Source organism: Olea europaea, chromosome 3, assembly GCF_002742605.1.
Source record: "Olea europaea var. sylvestris chromosome 3, O_europaea_v1, whole genome shotgun sequence".
Taxonomy (NCBI): Eukaryota; Viridiplantae; Streptophyta; class Magnoliopsida; order Lamiales; family Oleaceae; genus Olea; species Olea europaea.
Window position 1 is genome coordinate 22,863,662 of NC_036239.1, and position 19,732 is coordinate 22,883,393.

Below are 19,732 nucleotides of genomic sequence, written 5' to 3' on the forward strand. Positions count from 1 at the left end.
GAATAATAAAAGTTCTGGTAGGTCAAAATATATTGACATAAAATATTTGGTGGTTAAAGACAGAGTCAAGGAAGGGCAAACGAAAATAGAGTATATCAATATAGAGGCAATGATTGTAGATCCTTTGACTAAGGGACTCGCTCCAATAGTCTTTAAGACACATGTTACTAATATGGATATTTTAGAAACATTTGATGTTTTTGGTTAGTGAGAGTTATTTATGTAAAAAACTACGTTTTGGATTTGATCCCTTTGCGGGATACGTAGGCAACCCATATATTTTCGGGTACAGCCCCTTCTGATAATAAAATATTTTTCCTCTATCCATGAACTATTTTAAGCATGCATTTGATTTATGTCTTTTTTATAATATTATTGTGATCTCGAGATATGACACATAAAAACATAAGATGAGCCTTTTTTAGAGATATATGGCTTCATTTTGATCTGAAACATTATGAGGACCGATATGAATTAGCACAGTTTTCATCACATTTTGTGCTAAGTTCATACCACATTGGTTGGAGGATGGGGATCTATGTCGATAAGGATATTGGCATTTATAGATGTGGATTGGTCTTACATCGCTTAATTGGTGTAATGACTTTCATGTTCGACGTTAATATTCTTGTTGGATCGGATCATGTTACGTAAGGTGTCGTCATTGGAGCTAAACTTTTATGGCCACCTAGGTAGTCTAACCCGGGTATTAAAAATTTTGTTTTAACAATCAAATATTTGTCCAAGTGGGAGAATGTTAGAATAATTCCAAATATGGGCTTCACATTCGATTGTAAAATTTAACTGGTTAGATGTATGGCTCACAATGACATTATGATTAGGCCAATCATGTTAAGTGATCAATTTGGGTCGTTTTACACCTTACGAGCTTTATTTGATATAATGTGGTAATTTCGAATATATGGGCCGAAATTATGTGTAAACCCTAATTAGGGTTTAAATCGACAATGAGACGACTAAATAAATTCATATATAAAGGTTAGGTCCCCTCTCCTCTTCATATGGTTTTTATTGGCTTGCCCCATTGATGGCCAACACTTTTGTGAGTAGCAAGGAGGGGAAGATCTGGTTGCTATTATAACTATTATTCATATCAACGATGGCTTCTGCAAGTATGAATTCAATTTATCAATTTATTATTCTGTGATACTTGTTCTTAGCATGATTACAATTAAATTCAACAATGTTGCCATTGCTAAGGTGTTGTCACCTCACTGCAGCGCTGCGTCATAATCGATGTGTTGTTGTGTGTTTGGACTTATAGTTTTAATTTTTATATATAGCAAATTATATATTTAAAGAAACTAGGAAGGTTTTAGCCACCGTTTGGCCCCAATTTTTTGAAATGAAAATTGGTGGAATAGTATTTATTTATTTATTTTTGAAAAAACGAGTGGTTGAAAAAGAAGGAAAATTTTCGATTTACTTTTAATATTATTTTATGAAAAATTTTGTGATTGAAAATAAGAGAAAGAAAAATAAAATAAAATTTAATGAGGGCCAAACGGGACTTAATACATGACGGGTTTCCAAAGCTAATTTATGGGTAAGTTTAATTAAAATTTAGTTGGAATTACGAAGTTATTTTAGCCCCTGTTTGATCTCCATTAAATTAAATTATATTACATTCCATTTTTCTCTTTTCTATGTTCAACTACACAATCTTCCATAAAATAATATTATACGTAAATCGAAAATTTTTCCTTCTTTTTCAACCACTCATTTTTCTAAAAAATACTATTCCTCCCATTTTCATTTTCAGGTAATGAGGTCAAACAGGGGCTTAATATATAGCAGATTTCCAAAGCTGGTCAACCAACGAAAATTGTTTAGGTTCAAATAAAAGGTGGTCCGCAAATATTGAAGAGGGTGGTATCCTCAGTCAAGAGGCATATGCCTCATTGTGATATTTGTCAATCAAGAAGTGATAGAAATTTCAAGAAAATGACAAAAAATTAAAAAAATTGTTACATGCACTAAAAAAAAGTGACAAAGATTTTAAAAAGTAACGAAACACCAATTAAAACATTGAAATCAATTCAATAAAGCGACTAAATTGTTCATTTAAGTCTGTTATTATCTCGTGTGGAGAATATAACGTGTCTTTTCTTTTAAACCAATATTTTTGAAAAAATTATTATATCTCAATCCTACAAAAAGAAAAAAGAAAGTGACAAACTAAAAAAAAATGACAAACCCTCAAAAAAGTGACAAAATTTAAATAAAAAGGGGGGGGGGTACAAAATTAATTTGAGCATAATTAATACGGAAATTTGTAACGGCTTCATTTATTATGCAAGCAAACAGGAACAAGATAATGAATATAAAAGTGAAAAAATGGTTGAAATCGTTGTACCAATAAAGTGCACAAACAACTTTTGTTAAAATGTGAAAGTCACATTTTCGTTAAAAATGTGACATATCATATCACTTTTCCTCCTCTCCGATCCCCAATTCTCTCTCCAGTTTCCAACCAAAATTCAATCATAATTGCCAGAGCTCTCTTCGATTTATCTCAATCCAACTACTCTGGTAGGAGTTCCAACGTTGTTGCACTTGCTGGAATTTCCTTTAAAACAACTGATCCAGCTCCAATTTTTGCATTTTCTCCAATTTTAACATTGCCCCAAAATTTAGTCCATGTACCTGTTTGAACCCCATCTCCAATCCTTGGTTGTCCATCCCCTTGAATCTTCCTTGTGCCTCATATTGTCACATTGTGTAAAATTGTAACTCACGCTTCTCCAATCACAATTTTAGTGGCATGGTTAAATCTATGTCCAAATTTTGCTCCTAGATGGATATCCATTGCGATAACTTCTAGAACTTGATTTTGAATAAGAATTGCTAATATATTTAAGGTCCGTTTGATTGTAAAGATGAAATTGAATTGAATTGAAAACGAATTTTAGGGAATTGAATTGCCTAGAAATTGTTTTCTTGGAAATTGTAAATTATTGTGTTTGATTGGTATAATTTTTCACGTGAAAAATGTTGAAATAAAAGTGTTTTTTGGTATTCGTTTGAGTCTCTTTGACATGAAAATTGTCAATTAAATGGATAGATTTTACTGGTATAGGGGATGAAACTTGTTTCCATTACAAAAACAAAAACAAAAAAAAATCAAAAAAATTATTTATCTTTTGATATTCGTTTAGCTTTGTTTTACATGAAAATTGTCAATTAAGGGGAAATATTTTTTTTACAATAATTCTTAGAATTTGTTAACTTTGCCAACCAAAAAAAAATGAAAAAAAAATATATATATGCTACAGTAACTAAGAAAACCAATTCCCACCATAGAAATCAAGAAAATTTCAAATTTCAAGAAAAGAAAGAACTTGAATTCCATGGAAAAATATACCCATCAAACACCTTAAAAGTTGGAAAACGTTGTTGAAATTCAATTTTCCATGGAAATTTTTGGCGTATCAAACACACCCTTATAGCATTTAGCCAAAGTTTATGTGCTACTTTTTGGAGCAATGCTACAAATCCCTTGAAATTCAAGAAGCAATGAACATAACATAAACAAGCAGGGTGGCACTCTTTCACTACTTTGAGGTAATCTAGGATAGCACACTCGATATTGCCATCTTCTACTAGTGTTTTCAAGAAAACATCGTAAAGGGCCTATCTTGATAGATTAACTCTACATAATGTGGTAGCTAATTGATTTGCCAATGTAATCTCTAGTGACTCATAAGATAGTGAACAGTATTACTTTGACAAGATGGGCTCTTTTTTTGTGTAAAATTTAGCCTCTTTTTGCATTCTTAACCATATATCATCTTCACCACATTCTTGAGGAATCAATTTGGAAGAATCTTTAAATTATATTGACACGAGGAATTGGATGAATCAATAGTAAAACACTTGGCATGCACATTTTATGAGCCTGCAAAAGTTAACTATCTGGCATCCGCAGTGTGAATCCACTAGTATTTATCCATTTCTTGTAAATCCTACAAACTTCATATATTCTCACATTATATCAACGGTATACATCCCCTCAATGTTCCAACCATACTATACTCGTCCATCAACCACATTGAAAACAACTAGTAATTTCTAATACGATATTGTATTGTTGCAAACCTCTTTCCTAGCATAGCCAAAGACAACTCCATTCCCCATTTTTCCAAATCTGGCAGATTCCGCTCTATGAACACCTCGTTTGGGGGTTTCTCTCTATAAGCAGTTGGGTTTGAAGCTCTTTGGAGTTCTGGTTCGATTTTGGGACGTATAAATTACGGTGATTAGAGGTTTAAATTTATGCCAAGTGTATTATTCTAATTGCTTCCTTTTTTTGGAGTAGTGAGCCTAATTTCCTCTAGAAACCAAGTGGTGATTATCGAGATTAAAGAGCATTGGTTTGCATCTTTGGAGGGATGAGTGTTGTGTTAGCGCCTTTTTCTTGTTAGTTTCTCCCCAGAGGATGCGAAAGCAAATGGACTCAAATTTTGCTGGCCCATTTAGGTTGCCGAACGTGATGCATGAAAATTTATGCAATGGTTGAACGTAGAAAGTAGTTTGGCCCCAAACCCCATTATTTTTTTTGAATATCTTCGCAATCCTAGATAAGATGGTTTATGGTACGTGTCATTATATGTCTAGGAATAGAAATATGAATAAAGCTTTTCGTCCAATCACTACAAAAAAAAAAACAGTTTTTCACCTATGGATAAATTACCAACTCTATCCGTTGGTAATTAGAAACGGATTATCCTTTGGTAAAAAGTATTAGACTTTTATTTACGAAAATCACGAACAAAATTTCTGTTGGCAAAAGTAGTAGCTCTTTTATCAATGGATATTTCATGCCTAATGTTATTATTTAATATACGTACCATTTACAAACAGTATTTATGTAGGTGACGTAATTCAACTTTTTTTTTCTATAAATTGTATCAACCTTTCACCTACGAATTTCTCATGAGTAAAGAGTAGTTCATATTATCACAAAATTGCCGTTACTAATATTAATCAATTTCAAAGGAATTCTTATTTCACATCGGAAGTTCACAACAAAAATTTTGGAGTTACTATCTATAAATTTGTGCTCCAATAAATGTTTCGACTCAATTAGCTAAAAGTTAAAAAATTATAATTATTAAATACATAACAATAACAATAATAAAAAATAAATAAATAACTTTTTGACCACACCTCACACAAATTTTTACAAATAGTAATGATAAACATTTACTAATGAAAAGTTGGTTGGTAATGATTAAGATTTTTACCGGCGAAAATTCATTGAAAAAATATTTACTCTTTAGCAACGAAAAATTCATTGATAAAATATTTACTCTTTACTTACAATGCGATTCGTTAATAACTATAAGTGACCCCCCAAATTAACAACAAATTTGTGATTGCTAATATTTCATTGGTAAAGAGTGATAACAATGAATATCGTAGTTTCAAAAGCGGAAAATCCGTGCTTGAAGCTATATTTTTTTGTAGTGAATTGTTGACAATTTGTGGTTGACAACATCAAAATCTGAACCATTGATCTAAAAAAAAAAAGTTTTAAGATTTATATATATATATATAGGAAATGATCTCCTAAACAACGGTAATTAGCCTATGTTGATGGTGTACGTATTTAATGATTCACCAATTAAACGGTGTGTCACGTCACCGGTACTAAGGAGATCATTCTTGTATATATATATATATGTGTGTGAGTGTATAAACAATACAATGCCAAGCCATCTTTTTCATTGTCATCAAAATTAATAAATCTCAGAATTCGTAAATTACGCAAGTTCCAAGAACCTCTATAAATTTATAATTCATACTCAACCAAAATTTTACCTAAATTCACATAATTTTTTATGGCAATGACAAAGTACACCATATCTACTCAGAACGCAGTCCAGGAATGTTCTGTAGGCCCATTTTTCTGAGGTTTTTCTTCGCAATGGCGGGTGGGTTGTCAAGTCCCATGCTTCGACTATACTCGTTTGCGAGCATGACGAGTCGATTCTTGTCTCTACGCACATTCTTATTGGAATTGTAATATCCAAGCCATGACCCGTAAGCTGTGCCTTTAACCTTCGCATCTACACGGGATAGTGCGCGTTCAACCTGAGCAAATAAGTGAGCGTTTTCACATCACAATTCAGACATGAGTGAGCGTCAGAATATGCTTTATATCTTCTCAATTAGCCAATGAAGAGCTAGAAAAAGGACGTTGTTGATGAAGTACTCATTGAACACTCACCTGTTTCCTCGAGTCTGAATCAACCATTGGTTCTGATGCCTTTGTTATTGGCAAGTCTTTGATACTGGACAAAAAGAACTCTTCCCAAGGTGCCAACAAGAGTATACCTCGTCCTTCTTTACCTTTACGTCCAGTTCTACCTAGTCGATGTATGTACTGTTGTCTATCAGCTGGCACGCCAATCTACATTTGCAACATTTGTTATGGTTTTGTACATAAAATACATTGAGCTTAAAGTCATTAAGAACGACAGCTTCAAGCTCATTTTTAAGTTTACCAACAATGATTTTCAGCCCTTCTCGTAGTAAAGTACCATTGGCAAGGGTACCCCCCCCCCCACCCAACCCCATCGAAATAAAACTGAAACCATTTCTTGTCTATTTTACGAAATTAATAAAAGAGGCACGGGGATGTCCACAAACCCGCTATCTGGTCAATATTTTTTACCCCAAAAAGTAGATAGCAGGCAACACTTTTTTAACCCAAAAAGTAAAAACGATCGTCAACAAGAAGTCGCCTAGATGGTCTTTCTCCTCAGATCGGAGTAGCAATAGAGAATTTTATTTCGCTTAGAAGCACATTCAATAAGTACTGATTAAGTTCTAAAAGCAATCTGTATGTAGCAGTATGTAACATGTCACCTGAAGAACAAGTGTAATGTCCGGATAATCTACTCCTCGTGCAGATACATCAGAAGTTACAAGAACTAGACCTTTTGACTTCCGGAATTCGTCAGAAATCTTGTTTCTGTAACTTTGTGGTTTTCGAGAATGAATTTCCCGGACATTCAAGTTAAGCTTCATAAGGAGATCCGCTATAAATCTTGTAACCATTGCAGTTGTGCAAAACACAAGAACCTGTGTCAGATGAGAGTAAGCATGGTGATAGAGATTTAACCACTGAGTTGGAAAAAACCAAAAGGTGCAAAATATTATAATCTTGAGAGGATTCATAATTTCTTTATAGCATTGATTGTGGCAGAACCTTAGAGCTCAATCATACAAAATCTTTTAGACCTTTCCAATTCGCCTTTTGCATATTCTTTTGCTTTAAATTATTTTATTCTTTCAGCAGTATTCAATAAAATATTCAGAAAGTTTTCACAAGAAAAAGTACCAAAAGAATCTATGAGAAAGGACCAGATACAGTACCTTATAATTAGCATCATCTTTTATATGCTCTTTCAGCAGAGTATATAGAATCGAAAAGTGGTTGCCTAAAGGAGCAGCTATATGCATCTGTCTCACCTGAAAGATCGTGAACATTATGAGAAAATTGTGAGTGCACATAAAATCAAAAAATACAATGCAATGTAATTATCTGACAGTCTACCTGTGAATTTGTCTCCTCGAGTCCTTCCTGTACTGTATTGATAAATTCATGGTCCAGTTTCAAAGCAACATCACAAATTTTATGAACCTGAATTACAGATATGTTTAGAATTTACTCTAAAGCATGAGATAACACAAAACAATAGGATCAAAATCACCTCATCCGGAATAGTGGCAGAAAACAAAAGAGTTTGACGCTGGATTGTAACAGCAGAAATACACATTCTTTATTAAAATAATATTACACGTAAGTCAAAAACTTTTCCTTATTTTTCAACCACAAATTTCACATCAATTTACTATTCTAAAATGCATTTTTACATAAAAATGCCTATCAAACACCCTCTATACCAAAGGCAAGTTTTCGAAACCCCCTTTAATAGCCAACATAAAAACTTCCCATCTTTTAATTTTTTTAAAACATTTTCTTTATAGGTCATCTGTCCATTTTAACCTTGTTATAATGGCTTTCATCTGTTACTGCAATATTTTCTCTTAAAGGCACACTCAACTCAACTAGCTCAATGCCATGATAGAGTAAAACTAGACTCATTTGAGCTGGTGGATTTTTCTATGTGAATAAGACTAGATGGAGGTAGGGGTGGCAATGGCAAAACCTGGTTGACCCTTAAACAACCGATCTCAACTTGGCTCGGCCCTAGGGATGAGCCGAGTACAACTTGAGTCAAAATCGTAGGCTTGGCTTGGCTCAGCCTTTGGCTCGGGGGCCTTATGGGCTGAGCTAACAAAAAAAGTACAAGAACAAGCAAAAAAAAAAAAATTTAAAATAGCGAAGTAAGTCAAAAAACGAGCTTGCTCGTGGGCAAGGTTCTGGAGCCGAGCCCATGTGGCTTGTGGAAAAAAAGTGGACTTGGCTAATCAAGCTTGATATGGACCGAGCCTAGACAAGTAGAGCCCACGATCTAGCAGGTGGTACAGCCCGTTTGCCACCCATAGATGGAGTTGAAGGAAACTTGAAAGTGTATTATAGTAAAAAAATAAGTATTGGGTTTTCAATTTGAAAGCTTCTTGTCACCATCCCTCCTGTAGTCATGGACGTAGTAAAAAATAAAATCAATCTTCATTGACCTTCTCTTTTTCACATTTAATCCCACCCTCATTTTCAATAACAACGCCCCCCCCCCCCCCCCCCCCCCCACCCATGTGACCCATTTTTCATGAATTTGTGGGTGGGAAACCCCCCCCAACACACACATTTATGTCACCTATTGATTGCTGTCGAAGTCTTGAAGAAGAATGACAGAGGATATTTTAGAATTTTTAGTTGCATGAAGGTTACTTCAAAAAGAATTAAAACTAAGGATTTTCTTATTTTGTTTCTGACTTGGATTTTTCAGACGTTTCCTCTATTTAGAAATATGGTTCTTTTTGTGCTGCTGTAATTCCTACAAAAAATGGTAAGTAACAACAACAAGAAGAATAAAAAATTCCTCACCTTAACTAATAATGATGGGAAGAAAAATTAAATGCGAGAGAAATAAATCAAATAAATAAGAATCTATGCTTATTATTTTCACCTGAATGAGTGTGTAATTTGGTATTTTTCGAATGCAGATTCCATTACAGTTTTAAAAAAAATTAAAAAAATCCTTAAATTAGGTACCCAAAAAAATTGTCTACAGAGTACAGCTTGACGACCAATCTCAAAGGTGAAATCATTACTAAGTTAAAGGAATGCCCATTTGAAAATTCCTCCATTGCCAGAGAGAAACTCGGTTTGATGGTTAAATACCACATGATCAATACAATAAACATCTATAGCCAATCAAATACAGGAACAATCTCCTTTTCCCTTCTTCAGCAGGCAGAATTTACTAGTTACAATCCACGCATATCTTCAGTAACTAGGTTTTAAGTTGCAACAAGACACGAATATTATAAAATAAGTAACTACTACCATTGTCATTCTTATTGTACTTTCTAAGTAACTATCAAAGTGCATATCTATGAACTGAGACAAATGCAGTATTAAGATTCAAGAAACTACCTGCTTTCACTCAAGTATGAATCACTTCTTCCAGGTAAGCTTGGTGGCAATTGGGTCACACTTCCTTTCTTCAATATGCCATTATGGTCCTCCACCACAACCTCCTCTGTTCCCTCCTCGTCATCATCAGCATCATCAACTCCATCACCATCCATCAACTCTTTGAAACTTGTATACGCATCAACCGTAACAATCGTGTCTCTTTGCATAACCCCATTTCCATATCTCTTCATTTCCTCACCATTACCACATGTATCCCTCCCATTTTTCTCCTCCCTGTCACTCGTATAGCAGCCCCCACCCTGCTTACTCATATTGTCCAATTCGCCCTTTCCCCCCCTCTTGGCACGCTTCTTTCTACTACTACATTTACCATTTCCAGAGCCAGTGACCTCATCTACGCCATTTCCTTCTCTCTTCATTTCTTCACCACCAGTTTTCTCCTCCTGGTCACTCAAATCACTGCCCAGAAACTGCTTGCTCGTATTATCCAATTCACCTGTTCTCCCTCTCTTCCCACACCTTTTTCTACTACTACATTTACCATTTTCATAGCCAATGACCTCATCATTATCGCTATTACCCAGCAACTGATTTTTCTTAAACGAATTAGAACTCGACCCACAAACCCCTAGCATCCCCAGACCCCACAGTTTACGAATATGAAATTGTTCTTGTAGGAGCCTTTTTTTAAATTTTAAGGACCCTAAAGACTGGTACTTGAATTTGTGTGGGAAGATCCGGGAGATAACAGGAATAGTCTGGGATCGTCTGCCAAGCGGGTCGGATTTCATACCATCGGCGGGGACAGACGATTCGGAGTAAAGGGAGGTCGAAAGGAACGGTCTTAAATAAGCAATGTCGAAGGATATAATGGGGAACTTGAGGTAGGGTTTTAGGGTTTAAGCTTTTCCCTTCTCTCTGTTACTATTTAGAGTTTTAGAGCGCCCCCATTTTTAAGTAATGAAAATGGGACGAATAGTATTTTTTTAAAAAAATAAGTGGTTGAAAAATAAAGAAATATTTTTTATTTACATGTAATATTATTTTATGAAAGATTATGTAGTTGAAAATGAAAGAGAGAAAAATAGAATGCAATTTAATAGGAACCAAACGGGGGCGAAATATGTAGTCCATTTGATTTCCATTTTTTTTTTGTTAAAAAAATAAAAAATATGATCGTTATCCATCACATCAAATCATCATATTTTACTTTCTATCTTTTATATGAATTTCATAACGACTATATTTTTCATTCTCATTCTTACAAAAATAAATACCAAACGAAGACGTAATCTTCATTTGAGAGTTGTTTTGTTTTATTTTTGGGAAAATGGCAACCGTAGTTCCAAATCTTTCACTCAGTAGCAACCATCCAAAATTTCAAAATTTTTATTTTGTTGCAGTCGAAGGCATATTAAGGAATTTTGTCCATTTTTTCGTTAGTTGACCAAGAAAATTAACTTTGGCTATACTTTGACCACTTTTTAAATAAGTAAAATATTAACTTTATTTTAAAAGTTGGAGAATTGAAAGAACCATTTTGCCTTCATTTAGCCCTTGTTTGATCTTTATTATTTTCAAAATATATTTTTATCTCTATTCTTTTCAGCCACACATTTTTCAATAAAATAATATTATATTATATTTTTATTTTTATTTTTTAACCATACATTTTTTCTATCAATCTACTATTCTAAAATACAATCTTAACAAAAAAGGGGGTTCCGACAAGCTTTTAATTGATCAAAAGATGTTAAATTTTTTATTTTTTGATCAAGTAATGGGAAATTAATGAACTGGTTGCAACAAATTAAAAGTTAATGTGATTGTGATTACCATTGATAAATGTATTTTATACATTTATTCAAGACTTTAAAATGGTGACATTTAGTTGCTTTTGAATGAATTTTGGTCTAAATTATTACATTTGATGTTAAATAGGTAAAATTCAATGACGGTACAAAAAATTGAAGGGAATAAACAAAAGTCGACAAACTTGAAGAAAATGGCTAAATCGTAAGAGATCGAAAATTTGGGGACTAAAGTGTAAATATTTAAAAGTTGTGTCCATGATGAAGACCCGAGGACATTAGGAGTCAATTGGATGAAGAAAGATGTCAAAATGATCAAATTTAGGCAAAATATGATTACAAATCAATTTTAAACTATGAAGTTATGCTCCAAAATTTCATCCTCACATTGAGACCCTTTTTGACATAGCAACGATCAAATTAGAGAATGATGTCTGAAGCAAGGTTGTAACTCTTTGAGTTAGCTTTCCAACGTAACCTGAATCTCCTCACTCGGATATCGGGAGAGAAAGTTATTACAAAAATATTGAACGGAATATTGTCTACCCGAAAGGCGGTGCTGTGCGGCGCCGCTTCAGGGTGCGTCTAAGGAGTGTTTTTTGCCCGTTTTGAAATCTATAAAAATCCTACTTTCTACAAGAATGAGGAGGCATCTATAAATACCAAATTTCTCACACTTTGTAAGGGATTCACACATTGAGAGGCAAGACATACACTTGGAGATTAAAGAGAAGAATTCAAGATAGAAAAATAACAAGCAATTCAAGGGTTGAAGCATAAATTGGAAGAGGAAGAAGATCTTAGTGTAAGATTGGTTTCTTATTCTATATTTTTATTCAAAATTCGGTAATGTCTTCTGTAATAACTGCTTATTTATCTTTCTTTACTATGAGTAGCTAATCTAATTTTAGGGCGAACAATATAACTGCTTTGGGAACCTTTATTTATTTTATTTGAGATTTTTGTTCATTATAATTACATATATGGATTTTAATCATGTTCTCAATACTTTGAATTTTCTGGCCAATTTTCAATGTTTTCGTTAACAATAATTGTATAAAGATGCGGATTCTTGTTTAGACTACATATTAAAATTCGATAAATTAATATAACGTATAGAGATGTCTATACTAATTGTTGCAGTTATAATTGAATTCTTCGAACAAAGAATCCGTTTAACTAAGCTTGATTCGCATAGAGATATGGAATTAAATTAGTTAAATAGGCTCAATGAGAACTTGAGTGGGGTAAATTGAATAAAATAGGAAAATTTTACCGAACACTACATGAGATATGAATCCTGATTTAAGATGTAAAGATGATCAATATGTGCAATTATTCTGCCACAATAGTTGTTCATTATTTAAGTTCTAAATCACTCTTTGTGTGCATCAACATATTTACAAATAATTCTGTTAAAAACTATAACATCTAATTCATTGTTTGTTTTCTATCAAATTAAAGTTAGGAATAATTGAACCAATTATTAAAGTGTAGTTCTCGTGGAAACGATAACCCCGACTCAAAAAATTCACTTTACTACTTGTTACGATTCGTACACTTGCAGGATAAAATCGACAACAACCACAAATGACAGATTAGAGTAATAGATGCAATTGATTGAAAGGCTTGAAACAACAATTGCTTATTTCCCTTTATTTATTTATTTTGTACCCAGCGTAATGTATGATTGATATAGAAACACCTCAAATAATTTGTGTAATGTCAAATTAGTCATCAAATTTTAATTTCGTCTCAATTGGGCTGAAAGTAGGGTGGGAAAAAAATTGGAACCAACCAAATCAAAGTAAAACCAACTGGTTTAGTTTGATTTGATTGAGTTCAATTTGATTAGATTATGATTATATTTTAACCTAATTTTTTTTAAATTAAGTATTTTTATTTGTTAATTTAAATTCCTCTAATTGATTTAAACATTGCCATCTTTATTGTGATATGGAGAGAGCGGGATCATCTCCTTGTTTTCCCATTTCACCTTTTTGGGTTACACACGTTAAAAGAAAAATTCAATTTACATCAATGCACCTAATTTAGTTTGTATTTACATTCACATTACAATTTCATAACTCAGTTAATGAGGAATAAATAAAGGTCTCATTTTACATTTCTCTAGTCACATGACATCGATCACATTTGAATATCTATCGAGGATAAGACATGTCAAAGTTGATCCATTATTACATTAATCACAATTTAGATTGAAAATAAAGACACAAAGATAAACATATCACAACGGATAGGGATGTAAATAACGGAGATCACAAATATAAGTTATACAAACAGATATATGTGTTTCGCGCGGGTTAGTCGCTAACAATTAAAAGGGATCAGACGATTGTGTAAGGGATAAACCTCTTGAGACAAAGTCCCAAAAAGGGGTGTTCTTTTATTGGCGATGACTTTACAATTGGGAATCAAAAGCAAAATGCCTCCAAGGGGTGCAAGCACACGAGTTACTGAAAAAAGTGTTTAAGTCTAAGCCAAGGAAATTAAAATTACAGGTTCTCTGTTCGAGAGTTTTTGATTCGGTTCCTTTGCTCTATGTCTTTTCTCCCTTTTATACTCCATGGATGATCTTTTTTGTGATCAACCGCCTAAAAACTGCTTGTTCGTTCTGCAACTGCCCACTTTCCTCATAATGGCCAACTTGTCATGAAAATTGCCTTCTTTTAACTGCTGCCATTACTCTTCGTCGTTCAACTGTTTTCGATTGAATTCCTTGAATCGTGGAACGTGATATGGCTGCTTTAATAACTGCACTTCTTGATAACCACAACGCTTTATGTTTGTTAAGACCTTGGGCGACTTGAAGGTTTGGGCGAGAATAGAGTAACAGCTCTGGGCGACTGCATGGCACTTCATTCGCTCAGATTCTGGGCGACTTGCAAACTTGGGCGATAGCGTTACCGCGTTCTTGGGCCTTCATCTTGAATTATTTGATTGGGTTTCGTTCTTTGGGCTATCTGACTTGGGGATCCTTCAATTGGGCTTCATTTCATGGACCGTTCGATTTGGACTGAATTTTTATGTGTCAACAATATGAATAGATTTATAAATATCGCGAATACAATGTACATAAATAACAGAGGAAATTGCCCAACATAAGTCACATAATCTAATATTTAATTTCACTAGTCACTCGAGCAATCACATTAGAGATCACAGGATGGGTTTCAGCCAATAATAGAACGTATATCCATTTGGTCGAGCATTAAAAAGTGGAAAGGGACAAATTCATAAATACGAGATTAAGTATGACACATTTCAAAATTAAGAGAGTATTGAAGGCCCAAGATAACTAATCGAGAGGGGGGGTGAATTGGTTATTTGAAACTTTTTCTAAAATAAACGCAAATTTAAGCAAATAACTATGAATAAATAAGACAACAAAAAAATAATAAGAGGAGGTTCGATCCAATCAATATCTACGTCCCCCGTTACCAAACTCTCCGTCATGAGCAAGGCCTTTTTAATTATCTTTTATTAACTTTATGGTGCAATCCAACCCTTACAATGCTTCCGGTGACTTGCAACTAAGGAGCACCGATCTTTTAACACGTTGAGCTTTCCGGGACCTCAACTCAACCCACAAGAAAATCAAAGTTACAATTGAAAGGTTTCTCTCTTAACAAATTGTATGAACAAAACTAAATATTAAGAGAGAATTAGGCACAAACATTTCAATAAATCACAAAGAATATAGCTCAAGTGTTGTGTGAAAAACTTTTATTGAGATATATGACTTTTGAAAAAGTTACTCACTCAAAAAGTTTTTCAACAAATAAATATTTTGATCTCTTAAAGGTTGAAAAATAAAGTAGATAAGATTAATAAATAACTCTCGTTAATATTCTCAAAAGCTCTTTTTAAAGGAGGTATAAAGAGATGTATTTATAGCCATCAATCAGGAGATCCAGACAAGTAATTCGGACGTTCGCTTGTTATCCGGACGATTAACTAGCCGTTTGCCAAACGGTTAAAAAATGTAACCGTTGGACATCGTATACGGACGTCCGGATGAGCCAACTATTTTCCCATCAAATTTTCCTTTTTCGTGAAAAATGTTCTTTAAAAAACTTGTAGGGTTTTCTAATGTATTTCTTATAGATAAGTAATTTTATAAGGATTTAATTGTGAAAAATCAAATTACTTATCTTTTGAAAATAATTTTTATGCAAGTAAAGTTTGTCATGATAATTCTCGTGCATAAAAATTGTTTGAGCTATAATCGATGCGAGATATTAAAATATTTTACCTTTGCACTTGAGTATACAAATGTATCTATAGTTAATGTCTTCAATTTCTTCATCCAATGTAATTTGGTGCGTGAAAGCTCGATTTTCATTTCCTTGTTCGTAAATCTTGTGTGTATATCGTTTTGCGCCAAAGTTGCATGATTCCCGAACTAGATCTTTTGTGTCATAATTTTGCAATAATCACTATCAGTCACTTAAGTTCAATTTGTTAGAATCAAACGCAATTTATTGTAATAATCAAAACAAAAAGTCAACTATTAGGTCAACAAGTATTTGGTAGAAATTTTGAGAATTGATATTTTGACCATTAGAGATAAAAGTGGGTCCTACCTGTGAAAAAATAATTCAAAAACAACGATTGAAATAGTGAAATAATGATCAAAAAATTGATTTTAATTGGTTTAAAATCTCCACCAAACACCCTCTAAGAAACAAAGTTTCAAATTTCAAAAATCACATATTTAAAATTTTTTTTATAAATTAATTTACTAAACATTTATTTTACTAATTAAATATATTGATGTCACAATTCTATATTATTTGGTCACATTTATTTAATTAATTAGTCACGGATTAATTTTTAGTTACAACTTTTTTTGGTGACAAATCAAAAAATTTATAGATTATATATTATTTTTCGATCATGGATCAAAATTTTTTTAAATCACGGATTATTTATCGATCACAGAATCAAAACTGTTATTGGTCACAAATCATTTTATTCATTGCAGATTATTAGATTAATTGATCACGATTATTTTTTCAGTCATAACTTAATCAATTGTGAGTTACAATCACAATTTTTGGATCACATATTACAAATTATCCAATTATTGTTCACAATCAATCAAATAATTGGTCACATATATCTAACCCCATCTCATCCCACTCACGACCATTGCCATGACCACCACGACCACCATGACTATCACCATTATCAACACCGGACCTCTCAAAACCACATCGCACTACAAACGCCACAAAATCGTCATCCAAAAAATAAAAAAATAAAATCGTCCAACCACCCACGACCTCACCACCACAGCTAACATCACAACCACTACCTCACCTCCCAATCGACACTGACTCATAATCTGAGACCTAGAAAACAAAACCCAAAAAGTTAGCACCACCGTCACCGCCACCACTATCGCTACCACCACCACCGCCATCGCCATGCTAAGCCAACACCGCCTTATAAATTGAAAACTCTCAAATAAAGACAAACAAAAAATCCAGCACTAACATGCTGCCCACAACACCATCTCACAATCTAAAAACTTATTAACAAAAATAGAAACCAAAAATCCAGTACCACCTCCCGCCACACCTCCACTACCTCACATTCTGAAAGCTACAAACAAAAATGGATACAAAAACCAAAAAGTAGGGCTTACCAAATATCAAAACCACCATCTTCTCTGTCACCAAACCACGAAAACAACCCTAAACCCGTTGTCGCCATCCTACGACCACCTAGGATCCATTATATGTTTCACCGGTGGTTGCACTTGATCTTTGCCCACAATGTAGCGATCGTATGTATCTACTGCTACAAGACGCGTGTTGCGCCGATCGTGTTAGCGATCACACGACGCCCCTAGAAGATGGCGCTTTTGTTCACGTTGCGTCGCGGGTATAGGGATGATGGGTGGTAGAGAGAGATTGGCGGCGTCATAGGTATATAGAACTTGGGTGGGAGAGGGAGGGGGGGAGGGAGGGAGAGAGAGAGAGAGAGAGAGAGAGAGGAGGCAGTTAAATGAATTATGGTTTGGAGGGTGCAAATGTGTAGAGATAGATAGTGGGTGTAGTGGAGTGGGGTGTGTTAATTAATTTAATTTTATGATAATATTATTAATATTTAAAAAGTAAATTTTTAATTTGATTTTTGAATAGTGAAACTTCCAACATAATTTTAGAATGCTAAAATTTTAAAATAGGGTGTGGTGTGGAAATTACCCCTACCCAAAGTTTTAAAATGTCCATTCAAAAATCAAATTTGAAAGCTTTTTTGTTCAAAAATCAAATAATAATTTAAACTTTTTAATATTATATAATGATAATATTTTAAAATTAAATTAATCTATATACCCAACCTTCCTCCATCCACTCAAACCTTAATTAATTTCCTCTTCCCCTGCTTGCTACTTCTCTTTTCTTTTTCTTTAACACACACTATAACCGTCAGAGGCGTCATCCCTGGCGCTACAGTAAAAGGATGTGGACGATATTGAACCCATTTGTTGATCCCTTTTTAGTACCTTGTTCGCTGCACTAAGACACACGCACAATACACAAACGAAGTGAGCAGTGTCATCCCACGTGTTCAAATATTTGAGAGTGTAGACGTCATCTCCGACATCACGATGAAGCAGATTGGGGTGGTTTTTAGTAGCCGCACGCGTCATCTCCAGCTCTGATTAGATCTACTTTACAATGGTTTAGTGAATCTGCTTAGGGTGTGGTGGTGGTTTTGGTAATGTTGATGCTCTAAAAAAAAAACTCTCATATACTTTGAGATTTTGTGAAAATTTCATAGCAAAAAAAGGTCATTTTTCTTTCACCTCTAGAATTTTCTCATATCTCTTTCAGTATATTTGTTGTAATCATTTTATGATAATACTATATGTACATAATTACTTTTAAATTTCAAAACGTAAAATTCCACGCAATCAATCCATTATCTCTTCTTCTTCCTTTTTTTTTTTTTTTTTTTTTTTTTTTTTTTTTTTTTTTTTTTTGGTTTAAGAACAATTAGTGTTCTTAGAAATATGTTAATTTTGTGAACAAATTTCAGTTATGTTCTTAGAAATTGATGTGATTTTTATTATTATTTTATTTGCATCAAAATTTTAATGACTGGGTTTTGGCTAGTAACTTTCCTCGAGAAATTTTTGTTGGCATCATAGTTCTTCGAAAATGTTAATTAGATAGTGAAAAGTTTGTAATTTTCCATTATATAATGAATTTGCAAAATGGAAAGTTTTTAAAAATCTTTAATCAAAGTCTATAGAAGTTTGTGAGAGACTTTTATTAAATTTATAGAAGTCACTTAAAACTCCATAAAATTCTCAGAGATGACTCACTTAAAAAAAGTTTATGAAAGACTTTTGAAATTTCAATTGAATATACCGCTTTAGTTATACTATACAGAGCTAAGTAACTTATAGGCTAATTACCAAAAGGTGAAAATGAAATTGTTCACTGAATATTCAAGTGATTAACTAACAATAAATTCAACTATTATTAATCGATCCTCAGTTCGTGGAAACATTCTGATATCTTATTGAAAATTTCTTCATTCATAACCCAAAATATAGAGTAGAATATGATTAAACCAATAATTGATGATCATTATTTAGTCAAAACAATGTTTTGAACAATGACGTTTTGAAGAATATGTGGTTAAAAAATAAAAATAAATAAATTGTGAGTTTATGTACAAAATATATTATTGTTTTAATGCATAATTCAAAATGAATACGTAGAGAAATAGTTTTCCAATGGATAAGTGCAGTGGTTAACCATTGGATCTCTTAGTCAAAGGATAGACGAGCCGATTTTTGCATGGGACCCACATTGATTGTGAGACCACAATATTTTTTGTAAAACTAAATTTCTTTGTAAAAAAAAATTACCATTCTTATTGACCTATGCTCACATGGAGAGTAAGATCCATGTGAATAAAAAAGTCAAAAAAACCCCTCTCCCATCATGAGGGGTCCGTCAAGGAAGGTGACAGCATAACAAAATTGTTTTTGGTAAACCAACAAAAACCAATTTTTGAGGTTGTCATTTTCTTCATCCCTCTGTTAATTTAATTAATTTGTCAAAGAAAATGGTATTAACCGACTCTAACCTCTACATACTTAAGTCCCTGTTTGAGCTCTATTGTTTCAAAATTCAATTTTTTCAAATGTATTTTCAACCAGATATCCTTCCAATCAATTATTTTATACGTAAATTCATTTTTTTTTTACTTTTAAATCATACATTTTTCAAAAAATCACTATTACAAAATCTATTTTTTTCAAAATAATGGGGCTCAA

General features: G+C 33.2%; 1 protein-coding gene across 1 annotated transcript; it reads right to left on the reverse strand.

Moving 5' to 3' along the window:
• Window positions 1–5,728: 5,728 nt before the first annotated feature.
• LOC111390585 (DEAD-box ATP-dependent RNA helicase 31-like) lies at window positions 5,729–7,808 on the reverse strand. The gene is made up of 6 exons (XM_023015646.1): window positions 7,743–7,808; window positions 7,586–7,672; window positions 7,405–7,500; window positions 6,895–7,110; window positions 6,254–6,436; window positions 5,729–6,117 (listed from the first exon to the last, which is right to left on the reverse strand). The coding sequence occupies exons 1-6, from the start codon at window positions 7,806–7,808 to the stop codon at window positions 5,890–5,892; spliced, it is 876 nt and encodes a 291-aa protein (XP_022871414.1). The 3' UTR covers window positions 5,729–5,889.
• Between the last annotated feature and the right edge of the window lie 11,924 nt (window positions 7,809–19,732).

Coding starts and splice junctions, on each gene's coding strand:
- LOC111390585 (XM_023015646.1), bottom strand. CDS start 7,808: ATGTGTATTTCTGCTGTTACAATCCAGCGTCAAACTCTTTTGTTTTCT. Junction 7,501..7,585: donor TCGAGGAGACAAATTCACAG/GTAGACTGTCAG, acceptor ACGATCTTTCAG/GTGAGACAGATGCATATAGC. Junction 6,118..6,253: donor ATTCAGACTCGAGGAAACAG/GTGAGTGTTCAA, acceptor TTATTTGCTCAG/GTTGAACGCGCACTATCCCG.